At 35.7% G+C, this 15,253-nt stretch overlaps 1 protein-coding gene across 1 annotated transcript in view; it reads right to left on the bottom strand.

Annotated features, from left to right (window-relative positions):
- Window positions 1-4,742: 4,742 nt before the first annotated feature.
- REXO2 (RNA exonuclease 2) overlaps window positions 4,743-15,253 on the bottom strand; it is an 11,595-nt gene continuing 1,084 nt past the window's right edge. Inside the window, exons 2-7 of the mRNA XM_027857507.1 lie at window positions 15,022-15,105; window positions 10,351-10,428; window positions 9,637-9,748; window positions 8,647-8,755; window positions 8,252-8,305; window positions 4,743-6,837 (exon numbers count right to left, since the gene is read on the bottom strand). Of these exons, the coding sequence (XP_027713308.1) occupies window positions 6,708-6,837; window positions 8,252-8,305; window positions 8,647-8,755; window positions 9,637-9,748; window positions 10,351-10,428; window positions 15,022-15,105 (567 nt within the window). The 3' untranslated portion in view covers window positions 4,743-6,707. The remainder of the gene's footprint in view (window positions 6,838-8,251; window positions 8,306-8,646; window positions 8,756-9,636; window positions 9,749-10,350; window positions 10,429-15,021; window positions 15,106-15,253) is intronic.

The following is a 15,253-nucleotide window of genomic DNA, read 5'->3' as shown; positions in this document are numbered from 1 at the left end:
CTGCCACCATTCATTGCCTTCTCATTCCTATATACCTCAGTCCTACTTCTTCCATATCCCTACCCTTCTCAGCCCTCCCATTCCATTATGTTTTGGAACTGTCATTCTATTGTTAATAAAGTTTCCTTTGTCTCAGACCTCTTCCTCTTACACTCCTTTAATTTTCTTTTTTCTCTTGGAAGTCTGGCTCCTGTCAGTAGGTATTATATCCCTACCCAACTTCTCCGATATTATAAATACCTTTTCCTCACACTTCCTTCCTCCCCCCCTCCAACACAAATACACTGAGCTGAGACATAGACATACTCCATATTCCTCACTGCCACTTCCAGACCCTTCCTCTGCCGTCATCACCGAATTTCTTAAAGGCTCTCTCCTTCTATGTATAATACCCTATCCAGATCCTTAGAGCAGTTATGTATTGGCCCCCCAAATCCAATAGATAATTCCTTCTCCTTCTCAAGGGGATTGGGGAAGGGCCTGGTGACGATAGGGTAGGGAAAAAAAAAGACAGAGATCCTGAAACATACTGGCATCCATATATATTCTCAAACACACTGATCTCCCAGTTCCCCTACCTCAACTCCCAAGACTCCCATTTCAACTCGGTCACACAGATGGTCATACCCCTGATCTCACTGTCACCCATGAATATACTACCTATTTAACCACAAATCTCAAACTGCTCATCATGGCCTCCTACCATCATCACTTGCCTCGGCCTCACTCTTCCTAAACCTATTTCCACCATAACCTTGTTACTCTACCTCTCTGCCTTCCCAGTTCCCTATCTGAACGTTCTTCCCTGTCTTGACCCCAGTTGACAAGTTCAGCTATATACTGTTCTCTACTCGTGAATCTTTGGCTTCCTTGTCCTTACCTTGCTCATGCCTTGCCAAACTCTAACCCTGGTTTACTCTTACCTTCTGCCTGAGTCACATGACTGAACTGTACCAACTCCACATTCACGTTATCTAATCAGAACCGGATCTTCAATGTTTTATGGCATCATTTTTATTCTTCTGACTGAATTTTCCCAAGTGACTATTCCAAACCTCTTCTCCTCAAGCCTCCTACGCTAGCCTCAGCTTCCCCTCAGTTGCTATGATTTTGACTCTTCTTTACTGAGAATACAGAGAATCTAGGCTTTATGAGAAACTTTTTTTCCTGTACTCTATACCTTAAAACCCCATTCATCAAGCTTACCACATGTGTAGCTTACATAAAGTTGGAAGAGATAAATACTGGAGGACAATCAGGATCCAAAAACATCTCAACTGGCTAAAATGATTGATCAAATCAAATAAGATGAAATTTAATAAAAAACTGATTAGACAAGAAACAGAAAGACAACAATTCACATTAAAATGTTTGGTGGCTTTAGAAGACTGCAAGTTCAATGAGTTGACAGTAGTGTACCCCAAAAGGCTAATGTGATTTTCTTAAGCTACTTTAGAACAAGGGAAGTAAAAGTATCTGATTCAGAGCTGGAAGCAAACCCTTTATTTTATAAATGAGGAAACTGGGACCTAAAGGGGTTTAAGTGGCTTGCCCAGTCATAAAAGGAGTGATAACTAATATCTGGATCCAGGTCTTTTGACTACAAATCCAGTGTTTTTACCACTGTCTCCTATTTCAGCTTTTTCAGGTAGAGTTCTATTGTGGTCTGTCCTTGTCCACAATGAGAGGCAACATGGTAAAGTGAATAGAAGGATGGCTGGAGTCAGAAGGCCTGAATTTGAACTGTCTCCAACACTATCTTGCCAAGTCACTCTCTGAGCTTCAGTTACCTCATCTATAAAATGAATATAATATCTGTAGTACCAACCTCACAGTATTGTTGTGTCGGTCAAATGGGATAATCTATATGTAGCAACTTGCCAGTTTTAAAGTGTTCTATAGAGGTCAATCACTCTCATGGTCAGACCCTAACTAGAGGATTGTGTCCCCTTTCAGGTTCACTCACTTTAAAAACATTGGCAAGATAACCCTAAAGAAGGGAAAAGGCAGGATATGACAGCCACTGTATCTTCATTAACATGAAAGGCTGTCTCACATGGAAGACAGATTAGACTTCTTGGTTTCAGAGGCTAGAAATAAAAGCAATGTGGTGACAGAATCAGGGATGAAATTTGTAGAAAGGAATATTTTGGCTCAATGTAAGGAAAAATTTCCTAATGTTTAGAGCTATCTAAAAGGCAAGTGGGCTACCTCAGGAGAAAAAGGATTCCTTAACCCTAGAATGTTTCACATGAATAGCAACTGACCACTTGTCTGGGGTAGGATGGACTATCTTCTGAGGTCCCTTTCAATTCTGAGGCACTGTGACTCTGGGTTCAGAAATTCATTAAAATAAAAGTTTTTAAACTTCTAGACAACTTCTAAAATTTTATTCCAAAATGAACTTCAAAATCTCACCTCCTTCCTCTTCTAACCTAAGAATGTCTGAATCAATATAGACATTCAACAACTTTGTGAACTCTAAAGTAATCATAACATTCAAATTAACATAGGCAAGGCCTTTTCAACACTGAGTTCAAGAAACTCCTAGGCTCTTAGACAAATATGGAAGAAAAGCACAAGAGGCTCTGTAGATATTATATAAATAAAATGCCTTGATTGAGGACCAATTTCTATGGCCAATGAAGTTCATGTTTTTTGTTTAATTTTGTGAGAGCTGCCATCAGCTACACTATGACAAAGGATTATAGTGGTTGCCATGAAGTACTATTCTATTTAATCATTCATTGTATGAAAAATCATTATAGACACAGAATTCCAAACAATAAATTCATTATTTTGTAGAGTTTGATGCTCTGCAATGTTCACACTGAATATTTTCCTCTAAGACCAAGAATCCTTAAGAAGTATATGAGAAAAAAATTTGTGGTCAGCATTTTTACAAAATGGCAGCTATAACTAAACTCAAAAGATCACCTTAACAATGCCCTCAACAATTGCTCTAGTTTTCAATTCTTTTGGAATAATTTCAGTATTTGCTAAAAATGAACAAAAATGAATGAGTTATTTTATTGGTAGCTTTCACAAAAGAGGGACTTAAAGCCAGGAATATAATAAGCAAGTAATAAGGTATGTTTGTTGACTTGACTAGATGAAAGAGAGGTGAAACTGAACAGACAACAAAATGCTTAAAGCAGGTGAGAAAGACAGTCACTAATTTACTAACAGATATTGTTCCGCATATTTTAGGATGCATTTTCTCACAGAAATAATAAAAATGGCGGTTATTTTCCCAGTTCAGCTCACAAAAGCTTATTTAACCCATAAAGCACCTGAAGGATACTACTGAGATTAGTACCTAATTACCAAGGAATTTGTTTATTTAAGAAAAGGTGTTTGGAGTTCAAATTACAGACTCCAGAAACCTATCTCTCTAGCTCAGAAGGGGCTCAATGTAGTTTAAGAGATGGGTACCACTAGGAACCAATAATTTAACTCTCTACATCTGTATAAAATAAAAAGGTTTCTCCCCAAAACACCCTCCATAAGCAAAGGCATCATTCTTGGTCCATAATTCCCCAAGTATTTTAAATTGAGAATCAAAGGACAGTAGCCCCAGCCAAAAGTAAGGGGGGGAGGGGAGACTAAAGACTTAATTCCCCCAATCTGAAGTCTTTGTTCAGGACTCCCTATAAATGCTAAAGAGGAGAGGTGTCAAACACCTGGCCCATAGGTTGCTTGCAGCCATTGCAGTCCACAACACTCCAGAGTGAAGCCCAAACCAAATTAAAATCTAATTAGGAAACATCTAACAAAATAAATAAAAATACAAAGAAACATAAATAATATTAATATAAGTTTTTTTAAGTCAACATGCAACCTGAAGGTATCTATTTTTATTTGAGCTCAAGACTACTATCATGGAGGATAGTAATTCTTATTCTGGCTCCCCTGGGATTCCAGCTAACACGCAAGGTTTTTTGTTTTTTGTTGTTGTTACTGTTGTTTGTACCCTCTACTTCTTTAACATTCCACATTCCCTGACCAGTTTTCTGGGACACCTGCCTACTCAGAAAATACATTTCCTCCAAGTAGCATAAAATGAACAAAATTGACTCTTAGCCATAAACTAAGCTGCCTAAATTATCCTGCTGGTCAAGTTAAAAACCAAAGTTTATCCACTCAACCTGATCTTGACAGCTGTCAATTATGTCTTCCACAATATTTCAGGATTCCAGTAGAATTGTGACTACAACTCCTTACCTTTTCTAATTTCTTTAAAAGGTCTTCTGAAACAGAAAGGAGCAAATGGCTTCAGCTTGGTATCCTATAGGGTCACAGACTAAGAGCTTGGAAGAGACCTCAGGGATCATTAATTGAAGACCCTCGTTTTACAAATGAGCAAACTGTGGGAAGTACACTGGTCACACAGGCACTAAGTGGCAAAACCAGGAATCAAACCAGGTCCTGACTCCAAATCTAACACCTTCCACTTCATACTGTGTTTTTAAACCTGTTTATTCATCTGTAAGATGAGGGGGTTTTACTAGCTGATCCCTGAGATTGCTTCTAGTTTTTCCTATGTTCCTATGGACCTTTCAACATTCTTGTAATTTTGCCCTCGATATGGCCCCTTAATGTACCACAAATGGTATTAAGAGGTCTGATCATGTGATCAATTTAATGTATTTTTCATTATATTTATTAATATTAACTTGTAACAGATTTTGTCCCTTTCAACCATTGTCCAAAGCAGGGTACCACAGTAAACTAATCTATTGTTTAACTTGTTTGGCACCTTCTGTTTATTAAAGTTTCCAAACAATAGAAACACATTTGCAGATACCTGGAACATTCATCCTGTCATTAAGCAAGCAAAATATGGCTTTGACTGAATTTCACTTAATTACAAAAGTACTAGTTTAACATCATTATTGGTCTTCATTTGTTTTTCCAAAGACTATGTAAACAACAGCAGTCCTCATATAACAGAAACAGTAACTAGCTTGCTATCACACTAGCACAAGGTAAAAGAAGCTATTTCTACTCAATCATTTTTACTGATAATATCAGTTGCTATAGGAAAGGTGTTTCTCACAGGCATGAAAACAGTAATGACTGCTGATTCCCAAAGCACCATCCTGTTCCCTTCCTGAATTAATGCAGGAAAATGTACTTGGATAGCGTTAAGTTTGCAACATGTGGGGTAATTTAGTGCAAGCAAGTAAAGGACCAAATGGCAAGTACCCTCTGTGCAGACACAGTGATACTGTTTAAGGACATGGGCATAATCAAACAGATTTGCATTGTAGTTCATTTCAGAGGAGCCACTCCATAGTTTCAGGGGAGTCTCCTGTGAAATCACTAATGGTAACACTCCAAAACAGAATGCTTTCTATTTAAGCAGCCTGATAAAATACGAATTAATCACTGAACCATCATGCTGACTTCACCCTACCCTACCATAGTACAAATCTTGCTTTCTCAGACTCCTCTAAGAACATATGCCCCATTAGGGAGTCATGGTGAACTCCACGACATAATAAAGCTAAGACTAGCAGGCTAAACTACTCAAGATTATCATTCAAAATGTGGTATTTAATCTAAACATAGTAAGTTTAGGTTTTAAGAAAAATTAAATAGTAAGTCAAAGGCATACATTCATCTATGAATTGATTTGAGTATGTGGGAAGGGTAGTACTACACTTAGATTTGTAATAGTAGTAACAGTAATAAGACAGATACATGGCAACTTAAGGTTTACAAAGCAGTTGACATAATCATTTCATTTGGTCTTCACAATCATCCTATGAGATAGGTAGGCATAACACATTACTTATGCAACACCTTTCTTCCTGAGAGCAAAGTACTTTTCTCACCTTTCGTCTCACAACGCTCCTGGAAGGCAGGGATTTTTATGTCACATGAGAAACTGAGGCATAAGGAGGTTAAGTGAGATGTCTAAAGTCAAGATCACAGTTAAGAGCAGACCTGGTAACAGACTTTGGTTGACCTGACTTCCAGTCTTGTACTCTTTCTGTATATATCTATCCTTATTACAGTAAGTGATCAAAGTGCTATTTTCAGAGAATCATAGAAAAACAGAACTAAGTTGGAAGAAACTTTATGTATCATTCAGTTCAACCTAATAACTCAGACAAGAAACCCTTTTACACTATCCCTAACAGAGGGCCATCCAACTTTTACTTAAATACCTCCAGTACTATACCCTCTCCCAAGGCAGTCCTTTGGGTTGAACAAAAACCTGCATCTTGATAACTTTCTCCCATAATGCAATACAGAACAAGTCTGTGACAGCCCTTTTAACTTGTTTCATTGCAAATGTTTTTGAAAGACACATTAAATACAAGGTAGTATAACATTTAATGGGGGGGAAAGCATCTTACTTGAACCACTGTAAAGGAATAGAAGGTACAAAAAAAGCTTGCTTTTTAATTGAACTAGTTTTATTTTTTAACAAAAGAAAAGTGTTTTGGTCTAAAAGCAGATGCAGATGTGTACCAAGAGGAGTAAGTGACCTGGTACCTAGAAACAAAAGAGCTGCTGAGATTTAAATGACAGATTCACAGCCCTAACTTAGAAAAACTGTATTTCAGACTCAGTCTGATTGAACTATCTGAAGATGCAAGGTAAATGAAAGGGGATGCTTTCCCAAACAATTAGGGTGAACAAAAATCCCCCAGAAGTCATATCCAGGGAGTAATGTGGCAGCATGAGACACATCATCAACTCACAGTCTTCTCATTTTCTCCATTTTCTATAATTTTCCTCTTCTTTTCATCTGTTTTTCTCTTGAAGATATTATTCCGATAAAACTGAAGTTCCTTAATGCTTTCGCTGATGTCATCCAATGCCCTAAATACAAGCACATATGGCTTAATGAAACGCACAAAACAAAATCTGAGATACTTTGCACGATGTAAATGCCCACTTATAAAACAAATCCCAACTCCATTCTGAAGTATGCATGTACATAAACCGTACTTTATCACAAAGAGTTCTATAGTCAATTCTTCATTTGTCTATCTGGCACAATCAAGACTTCACATACCCCAAATAAGTGTAATCCAGATAAATTATGTACAATCCTAGCTTATTAGATAAAACATGCTGAACAGAACTTTTCTTGATGACATGGGGTCATTATGAACATTAGTTACTGCCCCATGATACAGCATCTGTGCCTTCCCTTATGGTTACTTGTTCTACTGGTCCTTCTGTATCTAACACCCTTCCTTATTTCTTTTCTAATTTGCTGACGTATGAGAAACAGAAAACCAAGATTATTCATGTTATGGTCAGTAAGTTCTGAGGACCTAAAGGTTTCTCATTCTGAGTACAAAATCTTTAGTGCAGGAAGCACTGAAAGGGGCTCAGGGGCCATTTTGCTTATATTCGGGTTCCCCGTCTATGCTATAGACAGCTAAAAATGACTGAATTTAGTTTCTGAATTAGATTATAACTATACTGGAAATCTACACAAGCCTATTAAAACCAACTGCATTTGTGCAAAATGTCATCTATTAAATTTATTTCAAAATCATGAACCTCTCCTCAGAAGCTAGTGAACAAAAGAATTAAATACAACAATACCTTACATATAAAGGGTCTTCATAAAGTTCACTTTTAAATTCTGGTAGTTTAATTTAAATATGAAGGTCCTTGGGCACAGCCTTTTGACGGAGTCCAAGTTTTACAGAACAAATCCTTTTATTAAGGGGATTTGCTCTGTGAAGTTTGGATTCAGTTGAAGGGCTGCACTTGAGGACCTAGAGGGCTGTAGGTTCCCCACCTCTGACTTAGGAGGCAATGTAACAAATATCAAAATTCAAGACAACTATCCTACGCAACTATTATGCTTTGAATCAAACTCTATGACAAATGAAAAAACGACTCCCATGGACAAGATGGTAAACAGTCCTATAGACAGTAGATTTCAAGTCCCTATCAAGGTCATCATTTTAATTTTACAAAGATTACAAAATTGTTTCTAGCTTAAAAATTGCATAAGGATTTTATGAAAAATCTTTCAACTTCCTAATCCCAAAGTACAACTAAACTAATAATTTTGTTCAATTTTGAAAGAAATACAAGTCTTTTGACCAGGACTCTTGTTAATTTTATCATATTATCTCTAGGCCAATAAAATTTTATTTCAGAAGAAAAGTAGTAGCAGAGTGAATTCTTGAGTTACATTTTCAGGTCCTTGGAAGTCAAAAATGTGTCAGATTGCCTAGTGTTTGAAAGGACTCAAAAAGTCAAGCCTTACCTGTGAGAAGCAGCCTTCTTTGGTACAAATTCATATTCTTCTGGATACCAGCGTCTGAATACAGCAGAAATGGAACTTTCAAAGGCAACTGTCCCAAACATACTGAGTAATTACCTCCAAACAATTATTAATACTAAGAACTCTATCAGGCAAAGGAATTTGGGTTCTGAATGATTTTTGAAACTGCCCCATTTACACATGTATTGTCTCTGACTTTATTTTCTTCCTGTTTACACCAGCCCAAGATAAAGTAAGCTTGTGGAAGATCATAGAAAGAAACAAAATTACAACCCTCCACTAAGCAGTTAACTCTACAGCCCTATCCCCCAACCTTTTATCCCCAATTAAAACATGCTAAATGAGGCTACTTAATGAATCCCAAATATATCCCTTACCTGCACAGTTCTTTAACAGTGCTCACATCAATTATCCTATAATGAAGATGTTTCATGAACTGGGGCATGTATTTGTCAAGAAACTTCTTATCTGCATGAACTGAATTTCCTAGAAAAACACAAAGCATACTGCATCTGTGTATTTCTAGCAAGATAAAACATAATGTAAAAGAAAATTAAGAAATCAAGCAAGATAATGTATACGTAGTTTGTACCTGTAAAGCACTACATTTATTATAAATTATATCTGAAATGAAGATGAACCAAAAACAAAAAAGTGAAGTAGCTCATCAGTTCCCAATCAGATCTGACTGATCCTAATTTTAAGATTCCTAGTGCAAATTTCTGCATTACCTATCCGTCTCATTTATAATGAATTTTTAAACTCATTTCTAGAGCTAAATCATTAAATTTATACATATACATATATCCTATACATAATAGAAACATCAGTTGCATTGCTTTTAAGACCACATCAGATTTGTGAATTATCCCCAAGTCTCAGAAAACCCATTTATATTACAAATCTATCAATCATCATATCCATACTCGTGTTCACTATACAACAAAACATTAATATTAGAAAGCATAAGATTTTAAGTGAAGATGTTCGGAACAGCATCAATAGCACTGGCTGGAAAGGAAGTAAACACCAAAGTTGGCCTAACATCAAACCTTTCTTACAAAAGCCTGAGGGTAATGTTATCACGTCAATACACATGGACAAATTCCCACAGATGTCTCAGATAACATTAACCTCTCTGAGAATGTCAAGTCTTTTAAAATACTATGGAGTTAGAATTATGTTCTCAGGTCTAATAAATTTCAGGGCCTATTTTAATATCCATGTCCACGAGGAAATGGCTATAATCCAAGTTAGGATATTAGGAAGACATGATTTTGCCTGGTCTCTCTGAATCTGCAGTCTCAAGAACCACTTTATAATGAAGAACCATTTTCTACAAAGTATATATTACGATTAGATTTTACCTGCAAGTGGACAGAGCCCCGGAGGAGTCTGCTGTCGTACAAAGGACAGAAATTCATACTCTGCCTGCTGCAGTGTAATTGTACTCTCCTTCACTGCTTTGGTAAGACCAGACTGCAAGAGAAAATCCCCAGCCCCCCATCAAAAACACATGAAGTCAGTTTTCAAAGGCATCCAGGAATGAAACTTCACTTCTAAAATGAGCAAACATAACCAACAGACGGAATGCATTTAGAGCTCAAGAGCAAATTGAAATTGCAAACTTTTCACCAATTTTCTTTTAAAGAATCCACTCCAAATCCTGAGATTGTTAATGGTATTTCCATTGAGTCAAAAAGGATGGAGCTCAGAATCCAAGGAATTAACCTCTCGGGGGGCAGGGGAGGGCAAGAACTATTAACAGAAAAGCAGTATTCCCTCTTCTCTCAAAGATGAAGTCTAACCTTATCCAAAAGACTGACTTCAGTAAAACTTGAGTATCCACAATGCGTTCATGACAGACTGAATGTAGGAGAGAAACAGGACATTCAGGAGATGTTCTCGAGAGTTCCCAAAGATGAAAAGTAAACAAGCAAGCAGTTTCCCGGGGCTGCCACGAAATCTTCCTCTAACCCTTTTTTATACCATCCAGCAATGGTATGGAATTCAGATGAAGGAACAATTAAGCTTGTTATTGTTCCCCAAAAGGCAGTAATCCTTTTATTTGGTAATGTTACCTTCCCATGATGTTCCTTACACCATTCTGACATGCTGTCCAGCAACTCATCTGGCTGATTTATAATCAGGTTAGGACCCTGTAAATAAGAAAAAAATATTAATCACCAAAAATGAACACAATCAAAGGTAACTGAACTACAAACACTCAGAGGTGTACATATAACAAAAAATGTTGATTTATTGGTTCTATTTCATTAAAAATGTATAGTATAATACTTTAAGGATTTATATATTATTTTATTCCTTGGTTTACATTTTTATTTGGATTGCTTTCATGTTTGTTTGCTTATTAAGTTAAAAATAAAGTTTTAAATAGTTTTTACAAAATAAAATGGACAATTTTGACTACATAAAATTAAAAAATTCTTTGTACAACCAAATCTAATATTGTAAAAATTAACTGGGGGGACATTTCCCTAAAAATCTTCACAACAAATTTCTCAGATAAAGGTCTCATGCCAATTTAACATAAGCAATTAATTCAAACATAAGAACAAGAGTCATTTCCCAATAGATAAATGGTCTGCAGATATGAACAGGCAATTTCCAAAGGAAGGCATCCAAGCAATTAACAACCATAGAAAAATGCTTTAAAGATGACAGAAGAGGAAAATAACAATTGTGAGACGGCTGTGAGAAAAAAAGTACCCTACTGCACTGTTGGTGGAGTTATGAACTAGTCTGGTCACTGAAGAGTAGTTTGGAATCACGCCCAGAAACCAAACTCCATATCCTTTGATCCAGCTTATACCTCTACTCGACTAATAACCCTAAAGAAAACAAAGAAAGAGGGAAAGAATCTATATGTAAAAATATCTATAGCAGTTCTTTTCATAATAGGCAAAAAGTAGAAAAAAGGAAGCTGTCCTCCTATTAGGGAACGGCTAGAGAAGTTGTGGTATATGAATGTAATGGAATATTACTGTTCAATGAGAAATGATAAAATACAATTTCAGAGAAAAGTGAGAAGCCCTTTAGGAACTGATGCAGGTTGAAGTGAACAGAATAAAAAGAACAAGTTATACACTAATAATACTATAGAGAAAAATAACTTTGAAAGACTTAGAACTCTGATCAATGCAAGAATTGAGTCCAAAAGAATGAAGACAAAATACCTCTGAAGAGAGGTGCTGAAAGCAGGGATATATATTTTTAGACATTTATTTTGCTGAATTATGCAGCTATATATTAAGGACTTTGTTTTTTAAAAAATATACTCAAAGTTGGGGGTAATGGGAGAGACTGACTAATTTTTAAAAATTTTTACTTGAAAAATACACTATTTAAAAAATAAAAGTCTGAAAAAATAACTTAATCAATTTTATTTTGTTTTTTGGGAAGAATTCACTCAAACTTTAAACAAAATGCTTAATTAATTAGCTTACTATAGTTATCAGACATCCTAGCTGAGACAGTGTATTGGAGACCTACCTCCAACCAAAATACTACTTCTATTTGTGACCCTAAGCATATCACTTACTCTCCGTTCTTTGGTTTCTCCACCTGTCTAATGGAAAAAATAATAAAATGTCTCTATCCTCCTTACAGGGACCTTAACAGGATTAAAAAAAAAGTATAAATATGAAAGTGCTTTAATCCCTCTAGAAGAAAAGTATTCTTTAAATCCAGAGTATCATTGATAAATGGTGAAAAGTTTCCTATTATGCGCAACTTGAAAACATTTTTTGAATTGTAACCTAAAACATGACTTTCAGATCATATGCCCAGATATTTTGTTATAAACAAGCAAACTGTGAAGGTACTTACAGCTTCTCCAAATATGAAGAAATATATTTCTAGTGGAGACTTCATATGACCATTCCAAAATCAGATTCCAAGATATTAAATCAAGCAATGTTCTTACTTAATTTAACAACTTAAATAGAAATTAAGTCTGTTAATAAAAAGGGAGTTCCTTATACCAATGAAATTATAGCAATAGTCCCTATTCTTATCTGTTAAGCACCTACTATAGGCAAGGCACTTTGCTGAGGCACCACAGAAACAAAAAAAAATTCAACACCATCTCTGCAGTCAAAGAGCTTACTTTCTTTCTTTCTTTTTTTTTTTTTGTCTTTTGGTGAGGCAATCAGGATTAAGTGACTTGCCCAGGGTCACACAGCTGGTTAAGTGTCATGTATCTGAGGCTTGATTTGAACTCAGGTCCTCCTGACTCCAAGGCCAGATCTCATCTACTGCACCACCTAGCTGCCTCAAAGAGCTTACTTTTTACTGGAATGTGAAAAATTATGAGAATAAGCAATCATAAAATCATGAAAGCCTATACCCAATTCTGTTTCCTTTGGTAAACTATCCTGGTTATGTGGATCAGATTAGTTACAAAGAGTAAACTGAGTAGTTCATTCTTGGGCCAGCACCAAATATAAGCAATTACATTGTCCATAGACCTGGTATTTATAGTAGTGCTAACAACTCAAACTCATTTTCTATCACTTTACTATTTGACTTGTGTTCTATTTACATATGCCACACACATCTGAAACTGACTACACACAGAGACATATACATAAGTGTGTATTTTCCCATTTTCTCTTGGACATAAAACCACCAAGTGGTTTATTAAGCTGTCAGTATTTTTTAAAAACAATTTTTTTTTAAGTTTTGAGTTCCAAATTCTATCCCTCCCTCCCTCTCCTTTCCCCTCCCTGAGAGGGTAGGCACTCAGATATAGGTTATACATGTGCAATTATATAAAACATTTCCATATTAGTCATTTTATACAGAAAGACTCAAAAGAACAAAAATGAAAGAAAGTGGAAAATAGCATGTTTCAGTCTGTATTCAGTATCAGTTTTTTCTCTGGAGGTGGACAGCATGCTTCATCATTAGTCCTTTGGGATTGTCTTGAATCATTGTATTGCTGAGAATAGCTAAGTCATTCATAGTTGCTCATTGTACAATATGACTGTTACTATGTACGATGTTCTCCTGGTTCTGTTCACTTCACTATGTATCAGTTCACATATGTCTTTTCAGGTTCCAGGAATAACATTCCTTTGCAATCATATACCACAGCTTATTTAGCTATTCCCCAATTGATGCACATCCCTTTGATTTCCAATTCTTAGGCACCACAAAAAGAGCTGCTATAAATATTTTTGTACAAATAGGTCCTTCTCCCTTTTTTTGGATGTCTTTGGGATATAGTCCTAGCAGTGGTATTGCTGGATCAAAGGTATGCACAGTTTAATAGCCCTTTCGGCATAGTTCCAAATTGTTCTCCAGAATGGCTGGATCAGTTTACAACTCCACCAAGTGTATTAGTGTCCCAGCTTTCCCACATAAGCTCCAACATTTAAGATTTTCTTTTGTCAAATTAAGCTGTCAGTATTTACAATGATATTCCAAAGGAAGTTTTTCTTTAGCCAAAGTAAATAAATCCATACAATAAGACTTGAAAAAAAGGTGATTATTCCTTAACTATTTCTAAAAAATTCGATATTACCATTTTAGAAATTATTAGAATGACAGATAAATAACCAAAACTCAAATTTTTATGTCAAATGCAAGGACAGCTATGGTCGAGGTTTTATAGATGGAAGTATGTCTCAAACTCTCAAGGTTCTTTCTTTCAGTTTAAAAACAGGAAAGAATACACACTATTCACTGAATAGGTGGTAATATGTATCTAGAAAAGCCTCTGCTATCCTTTTCCTTGTCCTAGGGAAGCCAGTAACCACTCTTAAAATACCTCAATTTGAAAATCTGGAATATAAATAGTTTAGTGAAAAGCAATGCCCTAAGAATCAGAAGAGCCAAGTTCTTATGCCAGTTCTAAAATTTTATTGCTTTAAGACCACAGAATTATATCAATTAAGCCTACCTCTTTGTTGTTTCATATAGTAAGACTCTCACTTCTCCCTTATGCACATACCTACTTAGTTCCTGTCCTAGAGTTCTTCATGATCATGAAGGCTGTTGACATTATGAAAGTCAGATGAAGTTATTCAAGGTCAGGGAATTTTAACCACCTACGAATCACAGTGTCTTCTTATTAAGTGTTTCATGAGTAGCCAAAATGCAGTTACCATGTTTTATTTGTTTTCTTTAATGTTCCAATTAAGAGAGAGAGATTTGAAAACACTAATTATATCAAATGTAATCCCACCTAGATACATACTTAGTTGTGTGACTATAGACAAGTCACTTCATCTTACTGAGCCTCAGATCTTGATCTGTAAAATGGGTCTGTAATACCTAACACCTGTCATACTTACTTCACAAGGCTGTTGTAAAGATCACATGAGATAATGTATGTAAAACACTTTGCAAACCTTAAAGCACTATGTAAATGTCAATTATTATTATTAGTTTTAATATAAATGTTTTTTTGGTTCTGGTGAAATTCTAAAACTTAGTAATTCAAAGGAGTAAGGGTGCAAAAATCTGAACTTTATCATGAGTAACCAAAATAAATGGAACAATTCAGTTGGATTATAGCAGGCTTTAAGTATGGTATATGATGGAAAAAAATGAAGGAATGGGATTAGGTGATCTGGGTTTCAAATCCATGCTAAACAGTTCTGACACTTCCAACAAGTTTGAGTCTCACTGTTCTCATCTATTAAATGAAAATGTTGAACTAGCTGATCTCTTAAAGTTCCTTCCAGTTCTAATGTTCTATGATCTTAGGAAATGTCATCACCTACTTCAGCCAAAATGTTGAGGTCAGAGTCTGTTATGAGACAGGCCATCTCAATGATCTGGTCCTTCTCTATGTCCAATCCCGTCATCTGAAACAATAATATATACATATAAACATATATATGTATATGTGGAAAATTTGTAAAATCTAAGTATATATGTAAAATATATGTAACTTAGTAAGTTATAGAAGACAGGTATACATTCTATATTGCATCATCTGGTTATATCACATGA

The sequence above is a fragment of the Vombatus ursinus genome, unplaced genomic scaffold, assembly GCF_900497805.2.
Source record: "Vombatus ursinus unplaced genomic scaffold, bare-nosed wombat genome assembly UNPS02012156.1, whole genome shotgun sequence".
NCBI classification, from domain to species: domain Eukaryota; kingdom Metazoa; phylum Chordata; class Mammalia; order Diprotodontia; family Vombatidae; genus Vombatus; species Vombatus ursinus.
This window is presented reverse-complemented; position numbering and strand designations above follow the sequence as displayed.